We start from the raw sequence: 18,666 nt of genomic DNA on the forward strand, positions 1-18,666 counted from the left end.
AGGGAAAAGAGCTTCCTTATAATTTTAGCAGGCTTGTTGTAACCGTTCCAAGGAGATCTGACCTGCAACCTTGAGACGAAAGGGTGGCCCCGAGGCTGGACGAAGGAGGTTTGCCGTGGGCTGGATGGGGGGGGAGGAGGTGGGCGCCAAGGAGAAGACTCAAGGATGACTGTTGATGTAGGAACTGGAGCCCTGAGCTTGGAGCGCCCAACGCGGGCCTGTGGTGAGTCCCTGCTTGGGTGCAGGGACTCTGGGGCTACTACTGGCCAGGCCCGTGCAGCGAGCGGTCCCCTGGCGGCCAGAGTGAATCCTGCAGAAGGGACTGGATGTGCCGCTCGGTCCCCTCGCAGCCCGAAAACCTTCCGCCTGGTGTTCCGGGACACGTGCTGGGTGCGTATCGCCCCGCCCCCTGCTCCCGCAGCCATTTTTCTGATCATTTATTTTGTTTCCACCATTTTATTATAGAGCATTTTAAGCATACAGAAAAGTTGAATTTTACAGGGGAAAATGATATAATGGGGGAGAAGAGACAAACCTCCCACGCAGAAAAGTCCAAGTAATCGATGTAGATGCTCGCTCTCAAGGAGGTGGGGTCTCCCACCCCCCCACTCCCCCCGCTCCCGGAGGGTGGGCGCCCATAGTGACACCTTCACCAGCCAGGGGACAGCGGCCGGCACCCTCGGTGGGATGTAATGACTGCGGCACTGGACCTGCATGCTCAACGTCCACCTCGTTCTGATCACGAACGAGGCAGGCCCCAGCCTGGCCAGTCCGCCTCGAGCTGACTCAGAGCCGAGGACAGTTGGGACGGAGGACAGTCGGAGAAAGCACAGCCAGAGGAGCGGAAGGAGACACGGCGACCAGTGTCACATGGGGGCGACCAGTGTCACCTGGGGTCCTTGCACAGGAGGGGACACTGGGAGAGCACTAAGGAAAACGGAATGTAGACTTGAATCGCAACAACTCACCAACAGGGGCCCACGGATTATGACGAAAGCACCAAACCATCTTAAGGTGTCAACCATAGGGGAAACAGGTGTGGTTTACTGGAACTCTCTGTACTATCTTTGCAATTTTTCTGTAAACCTAAAACTCTTCTGAAAAAACAAATAACCAATCTCTCAACTACCTACTTTGGCTCAAAACGATCCTCAGGACGCCTGGACGCCTGGCCCACAGCGCCCACAGCGTCTCTGGTCCTTTCCTATTTGTCCCCTGGTTGCACTAGGAATGACTTACTAGGCTCAGCGGCTGCTGCAAACAAGGAGCTCTGCTGCCACCCAGCGGCCGTTTTAGATTAACGCGTTCAGTGTGCGGGTCGCCGCTCTGGCTCGGAGCGGCGTCTGAGCCCAGGCTGCCCTTGAACCCAGCGCCTCCCCCACGGATCTCCGCACGCAATGCTGGGCTTTTTCTAACTCTGCCCCAATTCCCAACCGTGGAGTCATGTTATGGGGTGAAACCACACTTTTCAAAAAACTCTTTTTTGGAAGGATTGGGAGCGTGAGGAAATCGGGCCTTTTCCAGTTTTGATGACCATGAAGAGCCATTTCTGTGTGGCAGGTGTGGCCTTTGAAATATGAATATGCGAGTCTGGAGGCTTCAGCTGACTGGACCTTGGGGCCTGGGGCCTCCAGCGGCAGGAGCGGTGGTCACGGGCCATCTTGCTGTGTGCTGGGCCACAGAGGTGGGAGGGATAGGAAGTGTGTTTCCCGAAGGGTGGTCACAGCATCCCACCTCCCGTGGCCTCGTCCACGTGGGCGGCTGCAGGCGGGGCTGTTCGCGCCTCTGGGTTAGAAGGCACAGAATGAGCGTGTCTGGTTTGGGTTTGCCCAGGAGCCGAGCCCGGGATGAGGGTTTGGTCCCAGGAAGCCCTGGCACAGAGTGAGACCCAGAGGGAAGGACTCAGATAAGAGGTACGTCAGTAAACCATTAACCGGGGGGTGGGGAGACTTGGAGGTCAGTCCTGCTGGGGAGCACTCACTCCAGGTGGGGTCCTGGGCAGTGGGGCTTGGGCTGCTTCTGGGGACACCAGCTGCACTTCTGGTGTCCTGAGCCACAACAAGCAGCTTTCCGAGGCAGAAGAGGGTGCCAAGGGGGTGGGGCGGGGCACTGCCAGGCCCTCCCAGGGTGCTCATGTGATGCAGCTCAGCCCCAGCGGCGGGAGGGCCGGGGCAGCGGGGAAGAGTGCAGGGCCACGCGGAGATTCGGCCGAGCACAGGGCGCTGCGTGGGTTAGCAGTGGGCCCTGGTCGCCTCCTGCACACAGGAGATGCAAAGATGCGAAGGTCTTGGAGTGTGGAGGGGAGGCTGTGGGAAGGAGGGAGCAAGCTGGGGAGCAGCCTTGCTGAGAAGCTTCCCGGGGAGCTGGCCTCTGGCACCGTCCACTGTTCTGGCCAGACCCCCACCAAACGGAAGACCCAGCTACTGTCCACTACAGCAGGGCCGTGTTACTTCCTCGGATCACCGAGTACGTGGGTGAGAAAAACGTATTACAAGAACAGTTCTGACGAGCTGAAGCTCGTGTTGTGGGGAATGTTGCAACTAAACCTTTCCCCGGAGTCCCCGCCATGTCCCTGGAGCACCACCCCGCCGGGGACGTGCTCTCGAGCAGAGGAGCCCGGGGTCGCTGCGCTGGAAGACCTAGATCCCCAGAGGGGCCGGCACCCTCAGCTGGAGGACCCCACAGGGAACCAAACACCCCAAGACCCCTGTGAGCAAACAGCGTGGAAGCCTCATGTGAGCCGTGGGGAGCCACGGCCTCGTGCAGCCGTCACCGTGGGCTCCAGTCAGCGTCCGCTCCGGGGCGGGGAGCGGGGGAGGTCCCCAGGAGGAGGGTGAGGGCTCTGCCCCTGTCACCTGTGTCTCGGTGGAGGGATGCGGGTGGATGAGGAGTGGAGGGGTGGCAGGCCGATGCCCACACAGTCCTCAGGGGAGAGCCGAGGTGCTGTGTTCCGCCTGCTCCGTCCGGGGGAGGCCCTCCCCCGGGGCTGGCTTTGGGAACGGGCCAGGATCACTTTCACGTTGTGGTGTGGGGGGAACTTACCTTGTCCTCACGCCTCCTGGAAGCCGGATGGTCAGAGCGGCCATCGGGCTCTGGCAGATGGGGTAAGGACACAGAGATGGCCGGGAAAAGCCCCTGTAAATCCGGAAGCAGCTGAAGGGGCAGTGCGCCTGGGCCGCTGTCCCCTGTCCTCCAAGGGGCATCCCCGAGAAATCTCAGGTGGGACTGCCCGAGCCCCCAGCAGGTGCAGCTGTGGGGCACTGCAGCCTCCGAGAGCTGTCACAGCTCCCCTCTCCGTGGACCCTTACCCATACAGTGGGCGGGGCCATAACCACACCACAGGGAGCAGCCTGAGGCTCAGTTTCCTTTCTTTTTGGGGGTGGGGGGGAACACCTGGCTGGTGACTGGTGGGAAGTAGAGCTTACACTATATGCATGACCCAGCCCCCCACGTGGCCACTTCCTGCCTGAGGTGCGACTCCTGGTTCCCATTCACAGAAGGGCAGAGTCACCCGTTCTGACCTCAGGGGACCCTGCCGTCTCGGGGAACTGGGACATGCAAGTAGAGCGAACCACCTAGAAGCAATGGCAACAAACAAGATGTTATTCTGGCAAAGTGTTCTTGGCAAGAGCACACCCACCGCTGTCCCCCGAGAACGGGGACCCCGCTCTGGGACCAGGGCTAAAACAGAGGCCGAGGACAGGTGGCATGCCCCGGGGGCCACGGACCACTGCGCCTGCGCCGCCCCAGTGACTTACCGCGCTCCTGCCAGGGGCCCTCGTTGCCCCGAGAGTTAATGGTGGAGGGCCAGGGAGGCGGGCAGAGAGGGCCCGCAGCCCGAGAGCAAGCACACTCAGCTGTGAAAGGAAGGGTGAGGCAGCAGCCAGCCCTGAAACGTGAGCGAGAAGCGCGTGTGACACCCGAGACAGAGCCCCGATAAAACAAGAAGGCCTGGGAGGCGTGGGCGGGTGTGTTGTCTCTGGCACAGCCCGTGACCCAAGCGGGTCTCGCGACGGGGCTGCGCGGAGGGACACGGGTGCGAGGCTCCGCCGGACTTCGAGGACACAGGCAGCAGTGTTTCTCCAAAATTTTATTTGAATTTAAATTACAGGGCCAGCCAGATAGTCGGACAAGAAATTTACTTTCCCTGGGGAGAAAGGAACGCCCCACGACACCGCCAACCACTGCGTACACCCCCACCTTGGGCTGTTCAGGGTGAAAAATCACATGGAGCGACCGGCTCATGTAAAATCAAACCTCTAAACACAAAGAAACCACTTCCAGTATAGTAGTTTTGGTATAGGAATATATTAAATGGTCATAACTTCAAATGCAACTTTTCAACCTTGAATGTTTTCACATTTTTGTTAACAAACAAACAAAGAGCCCCCCAACCGTAACTCCCTCCAGACCCCCGTGGGCGGCACCATGCCCGCAGTCCCGGGCACGCTGCGCCCTCACTGCCCCGCCCCCGAGCGCTGCGAGGGCGCCCCCGCGTGGAGGCTGCTGCATCTTCTCCGGTTCCCGGAACCCGCCCAGCAGGGGAGCCTTCCTTCCAGCCGGGGTGACATTCTCACGGGAGGGGCCCTGACACCAGCCCCAGCGCAGGAGGCCCAGGGCGTGCCGTCCTGGCCAAGCCTGCCGTCCCCACCCCCTGGCGCTTTCATTTCGGGGAGCTGAGGCCGCTCCCCCTACCGCCGAGGGGACACACGGAAGCTCTCACACAGCCGGTGGTCAGGACGGCCTTGGAGAACCAATCTCGATGCAGGCCGTTGTGTAATTCAATACAACGAAATGCATCCGTGTTTTCTGGGGCTATTTTTCTAACTGGTGCTCTTACAGCCTGTCGGAACATCACTCGGGAGTCTCATTTTACTGGCCGATAAATAATTCAATTAGTAAGAGAGGCTAGCAAAGAATAATCATGTAAATTTCTCAGTCAGCCACAGCCATGCTGGATTTGAACCGGCAAACTCTGGTCTGCACGTGGTTAGTTGTGGCCTTTGCATCGCTAAGATGAACAGATTCCCTTCTAGTAACTTCGCAGGGATGTGTTCTAGGAGACGCTGCTCTGCCGTGGTCACAGTAACAAAAGAGTGGTGCAAAATCAGTTACTTTATAAATACTGATAATTTGCAGCATTAAGGAACAGGACATTAAAAAAAATAAATCTCCCCATAGAACACCTATGACTAGGAACTCTTCCCAAGAGAAGCCGAAGTCTCAACTACTCAGTTTCACGACTATGGTGCCGGGTCACTTGCTCTAAAGAGGGCGCCCGAGGTGCTCTATGACGGGCCTCCCGCACACACGGGGTCAGCGCTAACTTAGCGTGACCGGTGTCACTCACAGGTCTAGCAAACTCACCGCTCGTTTTACACGGATAAGGCCAGTCTCGTGCAGGAAGGTGGAGCTGAGTTCCGAGTCTGTGTTGTACCCTCCTGATGGCACCCCATTAGGTAACTGAATACGAAGGACTGGTTTACTTTTTCCTTTTAATGCTGTGGTACTTAAATGTTAAATCAGCATTTTCATGTGATCTGAAGTATTTCAATTACATATAAGCATTCATTTTTTTTTTGCAAAAACTCAATATTAGGTAATAGTTACATACTAATACAATAACATTCCTCTGCTGTACAAATTAAATCATTTAAAAGAAATGAGCATTCTAAGAATTATATACAAAAGAAACCTATAAGCATCGTTGAAATGATATGCAAGGTGTTGTCGCTAGCTCTACTGTTTGAAAAGACCTTCCAAAAGGGAAATTAACAAACACCTTCCGACATATCCAGGTTTACAAGTCTTAGGAAAATCAAAAGTCAAAAAATTCTAGAAAGCTGTGAAAAGCATATATACATTTTCCTCATGACCTTATGAAGCTTCACACTTTTAAGAAGTTGCTAAGTTTCAGTATCAAGTTATTCTCATGTCAATTTTATCCACCCAAAAGCTTACGTCATGGGTGTGGACCCGATTCCACACACAGCACGGTCTTCCTCTGGTGAAGGCGACCTTCTCACCAAGAACCCACGCCCAGCTCTCACAAAGACCGCCGCAAGCCCGCAGGTCAGTCCGACCCCACCGACGCCCTCCGCCCTCCGCCCTCCGCCACACACCACCCCTGCTTCTGCCCTCGGGAACCTAGCCGTGTCCACAGCTCCTACAGCAAACAGGGTCTCTGAATCCTGAAATGACACCAAGATCAAGAAAAGTCCACGTGTGCTCTAGTGTGCAAGAAAGCAGCAGCTACCTTCTCCAGGTTCGACTAAAAAAAAAAAACAAACAAAACAAGGTAAAAGGAAAACCGTTCACTTAACAGCAGATGAGCAGTAATGTTCCTCATGAATCGGAAAGAGTGCCTGATGCCGCAGAGCTAACAGCAAGTGCTGGGTTTGGGTTTACTAGTTTGGATGTTTACGGGGAGCGGTTAGGCCTCTTGCTGGGCTGGTCTCTTCAAGTCCCTGATCTGTTTGACCAAGTAGGTCTTCTCGTCATTAAACTGCTCGTCCTCGGTCCTGTCGTTCTGAAACTTGCTGAGGAACTCGATGAGTTTGGTCTGGTTCTTGAGGAGGATGTCTAGGATGGGCTGCGTCTTGTTGGGGTTGGCGACGAACACCTGCCGGAGAGGAACCGCCGTCACCCGCGGGAAGTCACCCACGGGGAGTCACCCTCGGGAAGGGACGAGACCCACTGCTTCCCTCCAGGGGGCACCAGGGGAGTCTGGGTCACCCCGTCAGGGGTCTGTGCTTTGGAAAATCGTATTATACAATATGAAAATTTAAAAAAGTCTTATGTGTTTTAGCACAAAAAGGACTGGCATGTTCATTCATGCTCTGAAACTCGGCAGTTGGCGTTAAATACAGTTGCCGATTTTAGGATAAAATGGGCAGAGATCATTCCTGGGCACAGGAGGTCAGGGAGGATTTTGAGAATATACCCCCACGGAAAGCATGAAGACAAAGATTATGCCTGACTCTGAGACTGACAACCTCGTGGCAGAGACAAATGACCCCCCTCTGGAAATAAACTTGGTTTGTTCTCAAATCTAAACGGAGTGCGCCCCGTTTCTGGATCCATTTTTGTTTAAACATTCACCTCATTTAGACAGAAAACATGACGACCACCTGAACCGAACCCTGTTACTCAGATTACCGGCGAGGCCAGCAACGGTGTCACGAGTACTCTACCTTGAAAACGTGAAAGGCCTCAAACTGGATGTTACGGCTTTTGTCTCGTAGGAGATTCATCATTAGTTTGAGGTTCTCGGGTTTACTGATGTATTTTGTCATAATTGTGAAGTTGTGTCGGTCTAGTAACAGCTCACCAAGCAGCTGAGAAGACAGTTAAAGAATTACTCTACGATCCGAAGAAAAACCAAAGTTAAAACAATCCATGCAATAATCGTCACCCTCAGGCACACAGTCGCTGTCACTGGCTGTTCAGAACACGGGCCGCGCACCAGCCGCCGAGCGCCCCCTCCCGGCGGGTGTCTGGGCCTGCGGCGAGCCTGGCGCTGCTCTCCGAAGGGACCATTCAGGCACATTTGGCCCCAAACTTAAGACTGTAATTTTATTTACCTGAATTTCACAGGACAAAAAGGTCACGTCCAAAGTTTTCCATACACTAACTTTTACACAGGTCAAAGTTGTATCTGATTCAGAAAGGTTTATAAAAATGAAAACTTTTCTATTCCTTCTTAAGCCAAGTATCCTGGAGATGCTCCCTTTTTTCCTTGGTGACTCCTCATCACTAATATCATCAATTAATCAACAACATCAACTAAGCTGGAAAGAAATCTGTGCATGTAGGGCTTACTGTAGGGTGGGTCACACTTTATCTAACTTATAAACCGTCATTGCTCACTCTAAATTTTCCTTTTTTTGGAAACCAGCCGCCACCTCTCCATGTGGTCGGCGTCAAGGCCTAGTGGGGGTCTGGTGGTGTGGCCTGCAATGGGGTGGGGCTGAGTGGTGGCCCTTGAGGACAGAGGCAGAAGCAAGGTCAGGAGGGACTGCCCCTGGCACCAGGCCACCTGTGTTCGAATCCCGGCTCCCTGCTCCTGGTGAGCTACGTGACCTTGAACACGCTATTTAACCTCCAGTGGAATTATTCAGAACCTATTCCGATACAAGCAGCCATCTACGGTCCACAGCTTCACCGCTCCCGCCCCCAGCAAATAAGTCCCTGCCCTCTGGGCACCATCCTGGGGAGATAACACCTGTAATGTCTTCATGCAGTTGGCATGGTCCTAAGTTTTAAAAATGTGCTTCAAAATCTAAAGCACTGCTAAGAGGTAAAGTCCTCTTCAAAATTCCGTGTACTGCACTTTGGTGTCTCCAAGTTACCCGGAGGTGGGACCCCCGATGGACCGTCCCTTCCCACACCCACGGTGACCGTGGACAAACGCACGCCCCCTGAAGGCCCGAGACCACGTGCGAGCACGTTTCCCTCTCCCCCACATCCAACACAGGGTGGAGAGAAGCGAACCACATACAATAAACAAGCTGTCATACCTTGAGTGACTGTCTCTTTGTCACATAGTTTTCTGAATGAAGTAACTTCTCATATTCACTGAAGAACTAAGACAAAAAATAGGAATCAGAGTTAGTTAGTTTTTGAAGACTGGCAGATAATGCGATAAAGCTTGAGCAGAAACCTCTAACCCCCCGGAGGCCTGACACTGCCCAGGCCGGCCTCCTCCCATCTGCTCCGCCCTACTGACCGCTCAGGAGCCCTCCGGGGATGGATGCCCAGCACGTCTGTGAAGACGGCTCCCGGACCGACCCCCTCCCAGCTCTGCACGGGCCCACGCGCAGCTCAAGTCTGGCCCTCTTCTGCGCCCAAACCCCACATGCGGGAAAGGCAGAAAGGTTTATAAAAATGAAAACTTTTCTATTCCGTCCCCTGACGGTTGCCGCACTGTTGAGCCAGCTATCATTTCTTGGCGTTATATTAGAAAATTCACATTCCTTACAGACGAGAACTCAACAAGCCCGAAGCACAACCACCGAGAGAAAAGCTACCTGTTCTCTCTGTGCACCAAGCACAGACAGAGACAATTAATAACAGGAGAGAGGAGACGCTCAGCACTGTGCTGAATCAGCAGACACCCCAGAGAAGGCAGGATTTCGGCTCAAGCTTGAGCAATGGGAGGGGTTTCTTTTAGAAATGGGGGTGGGGGTGGGATTCTTGGAGGATAAAAGGGAAGGACCCAGCATGAGTAGAGGCCTGGGGAATGCAAAACGCTATAGGCCAAAGGCCTGACAAGTGTCCGCCAGACTGACCAAGTGGTGCTCCGAACAAGAACGGTGTCACCAGAACGGGGGGCAGGGAAGTAGGAAATGAGGGACCCCCAGGGCCAAGGCTCCACTTTGAGAAAGTGAGGACAGAAGGCCAGCTAGCTTTAACACGCACGCGCGCACACACACACACACACACACACACACGTTTGCCTTAACTGCAGCAGGTTTCATAAGTCCCACAGCTGTGCACCACTAGCATGACTGCCGGAGAGCAGCACGCCCTGGGGTTGTGCTGGCGGGGGTGCGTGGCAGAGGGTGCTGCTCTGGGACGTGCCCACGCTACAACCGCCTGTGCCTGTGCTCTATGCTGGGCCTTCGGCGGCATTCCTGTGTGGTTGAGAGGAGGGGCTGGCAAACTGTGGCTCTCAGGCCAAGTCCCACTCACTGCCTATTTTTATAAAGAAAGTTTTATTGGGGCATAGCCACGCCCACTCATTCATTGTAAACAAACCCGTTTATGCATTTTTATTTCTCTTTTTGCAGCATGACAGACAAGAGAGCTGACGGAGACCGCAGGACCAAGAAGCCTCAAACATTTGCTGTCTGGCCCTTTCCAGAAGCGGTCTCTTCGGCCTTGGTTCGGAGCCGCCTGTGCATGGTTTCTTCTGCTCCCCTCTAGGGAGAAGTGGGGCGGCCACCTACTCACTTGGGTAAGCGAGTCAGACACGTGTTTTCAGGGAAGGCTGTCAGCCCTGCCTTCTCAGTGACCGTCAAACTGACGGTCACAACAACCGGAGCTGCCTTTAATTAGTACCGTGGAATACACGCACCTCCAGTTCTTATCAGAAAAACCAAGTCAGGGCATTTCTGCTACCCAATGCGCAGCTGCAGGGAATCATTCTCATACAGCACCCCCAGCCATGCCAGGGTCCGTCCTGGATTCGGACGAACCGAGGACAGGCGCTGTCTGGGCTCCTCAAAGACTTGCTCCCAGGGAACCGCATCTCAGGGCAGCGTCTCCCTTCCGGCCGAGCCCCCTCCAGGGCTGGTCCGCTCCACGACACTGCCTTTTAACTCCCTCTGGGAACGCCCACACTCGTTCCAGGTCTCAGCGCCAGAAAAGGCTGTTCTTCTGAGCAACGGGCATCTCTTCTGCTTCACACAGACTGTGACCTTTTAATTGACTTTGGTTATTACACAGCCCAGGGCCAAGGCGTCCAGGATTTCAGAGCACGTATTTTTGTGCAATAACCCACCTCTGGCTTAACGTAACTTACCCACAACCCCCCACATCCCTCCCCCTGCTCCAGCTCGGCCTGCGCCGCACACACCTCTGTCAGCGGCATCACCCGAGTCTTTCTACAATCCTGTTAACCGATGTCACCCACTAATAACACACAGGGACATCTCTTACTGCAAAATTAAACTGATGCCACTGGCTGTAGTCGATTTCCTGGACACTGGTCGGCATTAGCTTTGGCGGGCTTTAAGGTACTGGCAGGCTGAAATAAAACACCTCTCAGGCCGAGTGGTAACAGGCAGGGCGCAGCGCCGTGCTGCGCACTTGACACACACACTCTCTCTTTTGGCCTCCCGACGCCCCGCAGGCAGGTGCGGGTGTGAGCCCGTGTGAGGCTGAAGGCCCTGAAGGCGAAGAGGGTGAACGAAGGCCGTGCCCAAGGGGCTGGGGGCGCACAGTGGGCTGGGACTTGAAGCCAGACCCCTGGAAGTCTGGTGCACAAGCCCACGCTTCTAACTGCTGTAAAAAGGCACCGATGACATGACCATGCTGCCGTCTTAGACCAACAAACAGAAAGAGAAACACATGCACATCCAAAAACACGCAGGCAGAAGCAAAAGTGGACGTCCCGCCATGCCCGCACCGTCTCTGGGGCGGTCCGCGAGGGACTTCCTGGGTGCTGTGCACGGTGTTAGGACGACACTGGGGGTGGGAGGGGGACACAGGGAAAAGGAACACAAGAATTAGCACAGGTTTTGATTATTTGAAGACTTTTGTAAGATTTTATAAGAATCTTAATTTAGTTGAAGAACAATGGAGAACAATGGTGAACAATGAAGATTAACGATGCCTAGAATTTCAAAAACTCAAATGACTGGTGGAAGGATGAGACCTAAGCCACACCCTGCGAGGTGGACAGACAGACACTGGCAGTGGACTGTTGTCAGGCGGGCCCCCTCGGAGCGCCTGCAAGATCGTCAGTGTGGGGGTTACACTCGGGTGGCCCGGCAGGGGCTTGCGGTCTGGTGGAGAGCAGAGCCGCACGGGGCGGACAAGAACACCTGCGCCGGGGCTGAGGGCTGCCGTGACGGTCAAGGTCAGGTTACCAGTGCACTCAGACCCACGGACAGACCGTGGGGGCTCTGCTGCCAGGAAGCCTGACATTGACTCAAGCTGGAAGGGACCTCACTGCTGGGCCAGTCCAGGGTCCTCTCTTTACAAATAAGGATGGACTTCTGCGTCCCCCAGCGCTCACGGCTCTGGTGGGGACGGGAGTCGGCCGCGGAGCAGGGCAGAAGCAGGCCCCGCCTCCTTTGGGCTGGCGCTTTTGCCGCTGTGGCCTCCCTTTCCCCTTGTCAGCGGCACCGGCACCGGTGTGAGCCCCGGCGGAAAGGAGTGTGAGGAAGTCAGTGAGCTTCTCCTTCTGCCTCAACTGTGCATCACACGCCATTCAGCACAAAGCGCTTTCTTCTCTAACTCTAGAGCCAGAAAGGATTCAGAGGGCGGTGTGTCCATCAGAAAGACCAGCCTGCTTCTGACCAAATGAAGCTCCTTACCCCACTTCAGTACAGAAACGATATGTCACCATGTTAAAACTTCACAGACACAAAGCAAACATTCTGGTACAAAATATAATGTAAACTTTTCAATCCTGGTAACAAAACTTAAAATTTCCTATTTTAGAATAGTATTTCATATACTTACTCTATCATAATGCTGTTCCAAAAATTCTGCACTGAGCAATTTATGTCTTGTGAGCAAATCCTGGAAAAAGAAAACATAGTCAATAAGTTGTTCTGCATTCAAGTTAGTTTAGAAAAGAAAATCCTAAAACATTCCATACCACTTTACTGAATACAAACTGTTGTTTAAAACTACTATACTTAAAAAACATTTGAGCATGAATTGTATTGGAAATATTGATTTTGAATACGAGTATATAAAATCAGTACTTTGAAACTGTAATTTTAATGATTATGATTAATCACATCTATAACTCTAAGAAGAAAAAATTTAAAAACAAATATATAAGGCAATGAAAATATACACTCAAAGAGAATAAAGAACTGCAGTGAATTAAAGTAAATAATTGTGATAAAACGTCAAATAGAATAATGCTCCTGGTGGAAAAAGAGGACATTTCTTTAATTAGAAAAAGTATCTGAGGCTCCATTCCTTCCTCCTAAATTCAACTTGCATTCAGTTTCCCACCGAATACAACCTCTGGCAGAGGTAGAATGTTTTTTAAAAGCCCTTTCATTTTACAAACATTAGCTCCTAAGCAAGCAGGGGAATGCTGCATATATGTACACTTGAAAATTTGTAAGACCCCGCGTCTAATTCTGCATCACCACAGAATAGAGCCTGTGCCTCACACCTCACGGATTTCCCCAGAAACAAGTCAATGATCGCGCATTCAGAAAATATCTGCTGTGTGCCAGGTAAAGCTCTAGGTGCTAGGGCTACAAGGAAAAAAGATGTGGCCCCTGCCTCCAAGGACCTGGAAGTCGGCAATGACTAGCCAGGTGCGGAAAAATGGGTGCATGTGCCGGCAGGACTGGCCAGTCACTGCTGGGCACATGAAGGAGCTAAGTTCCCGCAGAGCCGCTACTGGAGGGGTTGGTGCCAATAACGTCCCTTTCTCAGAACCAACTTCCTTTAACTTGTGCTCTCTGCTGTTTACGTTGGAGTTTCCCAGCTTACACCAAACTGGTGTTACCCGAGGATGGCCAGGTCCCGCGGAAATGGGGAAATGTTCTAAGAGACGTTCCACAGTCACACTGACGTGGAAGGCACGGCAGCACTGGCACCTCCAGGGGCTCCAGAGGCAGGGGGTTCCCAGGGAGCTGTCTGCCACCGTGTGCCGGCGCCCTGCCCTGCAGGCCTCCGGGCGCAGGCTCCCCCCCGCAGGCACCTACTGCCTCCGGACCTCAGCGCGAGCACCACTTCCACGGGGGACCCTTCCCGAGTGGGCGCCAGCATGAAAGCATGGTCACGGGTGACTCCACATCTGGGGGATTACTCAATGAATGTCTCATGCGAGACTGTACATTCTATAAACACAAGGGTCAAGTCTGTTTTCACTAATCTCTGAGTCCCCAGCACCTACGCAGTGCCCAGCACATAGTAAGAACTTAACATGTAATGAATGAATGAATGAACCAACAAAATCAGGGAACGTCTGAGAAAACGTCTCACTAAGCAAGGTTCAAAGTATGCTTTTAAGCAGCCTTCTAATTCCACCTCAAAGACTGACAGGTGTTTAAACTGCTGGACAGGACAGGATATACATTATATGCCCATGAAAGACCTACCCAATTTATTCTAAATCCCCCTTAGGGATTAAAGAGGCCAAATCAGGACACCTGGAGTTTATTTTGAGTGCCGGTACCCGAGGAGTCGCGTAAGAAATGCTAGGAGGCGCCCGACCCCATGCAGGGGAGGAGGAAATGGAGGGGTGGGAGACTGATACTCAGTGTTATCTTGGGACCAGACGTGAGGGAGAGAGAAACAAGAGAACCTAAGTTACGGGCATATATACCAAACATGCTTGTTAAGAGCACTCCCCGCTTCCCGCACGCTGCGGTGGCCCGTTCACAGCGGTCTCCCGTGTGCAGGGGCCGCATGGGCAGGGGTTTGTCTGTCGGGGTCTGCGGAGCCCCACACCGGGAGGACAGCGCCCCACACGGCAGGCACCGGGATGTGAGGAATGGACTGAATGAACAAACGAGTGGGTGAACAAAGGTATTAATGAGCCGGGATCCGCGCTGAGTGCCACTGCTCCTTCTTTGTGGCAGATCACTCTAGAGCCCAGTGCTCACTGCTCCGTCATAGGCTGACAACAGAGAAGGTCGGAGGGCCGCGTCTGACAGTGGCCCTCAGCTGGGGCCGGGTTCTTAGGAACAGGCAGGTAGAAAGCACTGCCTTACAAAGCAAAGGCCCTAGGCGTGTCTGACGGCAGGTCTGCGAAGGGGCCTTTTCACTCTGAGGCTGTGTCTCAAGTGGGGGCAAGGGGCAAGAGGCTCACAGTTGGGCCACACAGGAAAAGAGGGATCGCCAACATCTCCCCGTCTAGGGGTGTCTACTTGTTATCACCTGGTTCCAAGAGATCATGAAACTTAGAAGACCACTGCCGATCTGGGAGCTGAACCCCAATGGCCTTGGGGCAGGAGAGAGAGATCACCAGAGGAGGAGCTGAGCCCTGGGGCCCCCGGGATGGATGCCCTTCGTTAAGAAGAGCCAGGGCAGGGCCTGGAGGGGACGAGCACACATGGGTGGGAAAGGAGCAACTGCTGAGAGCCCGCACAGGGAAACAGGGCTGATACTGAGCTGGAAATGAGGAGATGGGACCTAGGCCGTGCCTCTGTCTCCTGAGAGACGAGAGGGAGCCTTACCTCAGGCCTGGAGCCGAGAGCTCTGGACAGCCGGAACCAGGGCGTGAGGACGGAAACCAGCAGGACAGAGCACGCGGGGACACGGCTATGCAGGCAGTGCCCGTCAGCACCCCGCACAGTTTACAGAGCTGCTGGCTGGCCGGCAGTGGGGGAACGGGATTGCTCGTCGCCCGCCCGTCTAAATCCCAGTGCATCCAACCCCTGGTGTAACTTGGAGAAAGGTCAGGACTCATATCCCAAGTCCCACAGATCAAGCAGCCCACTTTTAGGATGGGTTGAATTTAAAAAGATGTCTAAAAAGTATGTAAGTTTGGGCCCCAAATTTCAGGCGGTAAAGACAGCCCTGGAATCCCGAGGAAAATGGTGCTAGGCGGGGGGCAGATTCTCATGGAGCCCTGGCAAGCCGTTTGGCCCAACTTCCTACCAGATGCTTGAGTATGTACGTCTAAGGCCAAGAATCTCAATCCTTCTAACGGCACGGTCCCCCCTGGAGCTCTCAGAGTCCGCATGTTTTTCCTGTGCTAGAGCAAAGCCTACGCCTGGTTATTTCCAGAAACAGGTTCGGTCCACTGTCTGGAGGCCACCCCACTCCACACACAGCAGTGCTCTCACGGCAGATCCCTGCCGAGTCCTCCCTTCTCCAGGCTACACACGTCCAGCTGCTGAGTCCCCTCACCACCCACTGTCGTCTGAAAGCCATCTGCTCACTCGTCTGGGTGCCTCTTACCGCGCTGCACCCGGAGCGGAACACACGTGTGTGCTGCTACCCCGTAAGCTCAGAGTGGGCCAGGACCATCGACAGCTCCTCAGGCCACACTGTGTGGCCACATGTCGCTGGGGAGCAGCGCCATCAGACTGGTTAGTATGAACGACGTACGTATGCAGAGTTTGCTCACTCAGAGTGGGCTCTGCAGTCAGGCTGCCTGGGTTTGAACCCTGGCTTCCCCATCTACTCTCCGACTTCACTCACACTCCCAGGCTTCAGCGCCCTTTTCTGCACCGGAGACAACAACAGTGCCCCCTTCAAGGGCTGTGCGAGTATGATGAGAAGCTCCCTACATTTTAGTAACTGTTGCCTGAAGTGTAGTGTGCACTATTATCATCATGCCTATTCCCCCCACCCCATCCCATATCTACTCAACATGCAGCTGGGCCCTCAAGTGGAGAGGCCCAGCTACGTGTGCTTAATTTCACCCTGTGACACACCGGCCTCTCTGGATCTTGGGAAGCCTTACCTGAGGCTCACAGTTATCTGTTATCTTTCCCATCACGGCTGTCACCTCCGCACCTGGTAAGTGTGCCCTGTCCCCCTTCATCTAAGCCATTAATAATGACCGACCTGGCCGGGTGGAGAGCCACAGGAAGTCTCTCTCCAGGGTGACGGCAGTCCCTTTTCCAGCACCTTCTGGACACTGCACCCAGTGAGTCTCAGACCGCCACACAGAAACCCCACCTAGCTCCTCACCTAGCTTTTCATCGTCTACGTGAAAACAGACCTGTGCCATGACTCAACCAACATCTGGGGCATGCTCCCTGTCAGGCAGGAACCCTAGCAGCTGCAGTGCACAGCACACACACTGTGGGGGCCGCAGCGAGCTGACGTACCAGCACTACACCCGTACTTCGGCAGACGGAGACGCCCGTTAAACCAGCAGCAGAGCCGGGAACTGAGACCAGGCGGCCACGCCCCGAACCCCCTGGACTCCTGGCATCAACGAGATTGGCGTGACTGAACTCACTCTCAGTGAATCCATGCTGGCTGTGGGTGCTCAGTTTCCTTCCAAAGTGCTCAGTATCATCTCTTTAGAAATACTTTCTAGAACCCTACACAGGCATAACATCAAGCTCCAAGCTCCACCAGCCTCTCAGGGGAATCTACCTTCTGCTACTCTGGAAAATTGGAAATATATTTGTTGGCCTTCTGGTGCCCCTCCCAGTCTTCTAATTCCTTGAAAAAATCACTAATGAACATTTGGTCACTGATTTAACTATCTCAGTACCATTCATTCAACCCACAAGACTTGGGCACATTTAGAGCAGGGAGTTTTAATCTCCTTCTAAGACTCGGCCCACTGCCAGGGGCCTTAAGTCCAGAGCTAAGGGTGAGCGGCGCCTGCCTGAAAATTTTGGTGAGCAGGCTGCCTCTTCGGGGGAAGCTGCTTTGACCACACTCTCAAAGGACAGCATGAACCACGGGTCTGTTTTCCTTTCCCTCATAAAAACACGCTCTGCCGGGAGGACACCGGCAAAGCAGGAGGCAGGCCGTCACCCTCCCTGCTGCCAGCACCTATCGGGTGCGGCAGACGCGGCGCCTGCTGGTCTTCCCGCTGTGCCAACTCTTGGGGGTCTTGTCAGGCTGGGGTGGGAGGGGCCTCAGCCTGGTTGTTAGGCTGTCTCTGTCTTGGGTTTGGCCTCTCGTCCCCTTTGCTTACGGGAGGGCTCCCTCTAATCAGCTCACCACCTTCCGCGCTCTCAGGAGCAGCTGGGATGCGGAACCCCCACCAGCTTCTCGGTGCTCCCCCTTCTCGAGCTCGTCCTTAGACTCCCAGGGGGCTCTGAAGTTTCCCCTCTTCAGGCAGGGACCACCACCTGGCTGTGCCCAACCCTGCCCTCTGTGGCACCAAGGCCCGACACGGCTGCTCTTCCCACAGTGATTCCATCACCTCGGTGTGAATTTAATTCGCAGAAGCAATCCTCACTGAGGTGACATTATCAGCAACGCCAATCAAGACTGAGATACCGGGACTCACATTTCTGCCATACAGTCAGCACACCTGTCTCACCTGTCGGTCACTTTTGCCACAGGTGCCAGGAGCACGTCAGCCATGTCCTCATCCTTGGTCAGGCGGTCTGGCTGCACTCTCCCATGCCTCCGCCACCCCCTCTGTCTCTCCCTTGCCCTCCCGCTCCATGGAGTTGCCACTCCAGGGCTCACAGCTTTCTTCCCACACAGGAGTATCTTCTCTTCCAGACACACGGTGCTGCCACACCTCCCTGCATAATAGGCCCGCGGCTTCTGAATGGTGCACGCCCTCCCTCCTAAGCATGAGTCCTGCCCACCAAGGGCGGTGATACCTCATGCATCACACGCACCATTCTGCTATCATCCTAAATTCACCCCATCTGGCTTTGTGCATCGACATATGAATATCTGAGGTCCTACTTACAGCCTCCGACATCCTCTTTAATGGTTTCAGGGACATAAGTCCCTGGGCACCTCTCACACTATTATTTTATTCTTATTCAATGTGAAACCCTAACGGCCAGATCACCAGGCTTTCATCCTATTTTAAGGGTGTTCATTTGCTCCGAGGGACATATTTTACCCAGAATCCAAGGCCTGTGCTCACCTCAGGGGCTCTCTATAATCATAAAACAGCCCTTCTAAGAAAACTGGCCACTTCCCATTGTAACAGTGTTCATGGTTTCTAAGCACAGCAGCCTGCAAGTCAGTATACTTGATTCCAATTACATTAAAATAGCAGCCTAAATATTCCCTTACAAGGGCACATATTTACTACATAAGGGAATGCAATACGGAAAGACCTGCTCTCATTGTGAGTACCACTGACAAAGGTCACTGTTTCATTTATACACCTCAACAGCACAGAACCTTGCAATTCAAAACAGAAATGTGCATGCGGTACAGCAGTACCCCACCATGCGTGTGTCTCATTTAGACGAATGCACACCGGGGAGGCAAGGGGACGGGTGAGGGAGGCCATGTAACAACCTGCACCGTGCAGGCGACCCTGCCCACCCCCACCCCCGCACTGAACAAACA

General features: G+C 53.9%; 1 protein-coding gene across 1 annotated transcript in view; it reads right to left on the reverse strand.

Moving 5' to 3' along the window:
• Positions 1-4,073: 4,073 nt before the first annotated feature.
• Positions 4,074-18,666, reverse strand: part of CAB39 (calcium binding protein 39) — a 72,121-nt gene continuing 57,528 nt past the window's right edge. The window contains exons 6-9 of the mRNA XM_028509622.2: positions 12,193-12,252; positions 8,520-8,585; positions 7,194-7,337; positions 4,074-6,622 (exon numbers count right to left, since the gene is read on the reverse strand). Coding sequence (XP_028365423.1) covers positions 6,434-6,622; positions 7,194-7,337; positions 8,520-8,585; positions 12,193-12,252 — 459 coding nt within the window. The 3' untranslated portion in view covers positions 4,074-6,433. The remainder of the gene's footprint in view (positions 6,623-7,193; positions 7,338-8,519; positions 8,586-12,192; positions 12,253-18,666) is intronic.

This window comes from Phyllostomus discolor, chromosome 4 (genome assembly GCF_004126475.2).
Source record: "Phyllostomus discolor isolate MPI-MPIP mPhyDis1 chromosome 4, mPhyDis1.pri.v3, whole genome shotgun sequence".
NCBI classification, from domain to species: Eukaryota; Metazoa; Chordata; class Mammalia; order Chiroptera; family Phyllostomidae; genus Phyllostomus; species Phyllostomus discolor.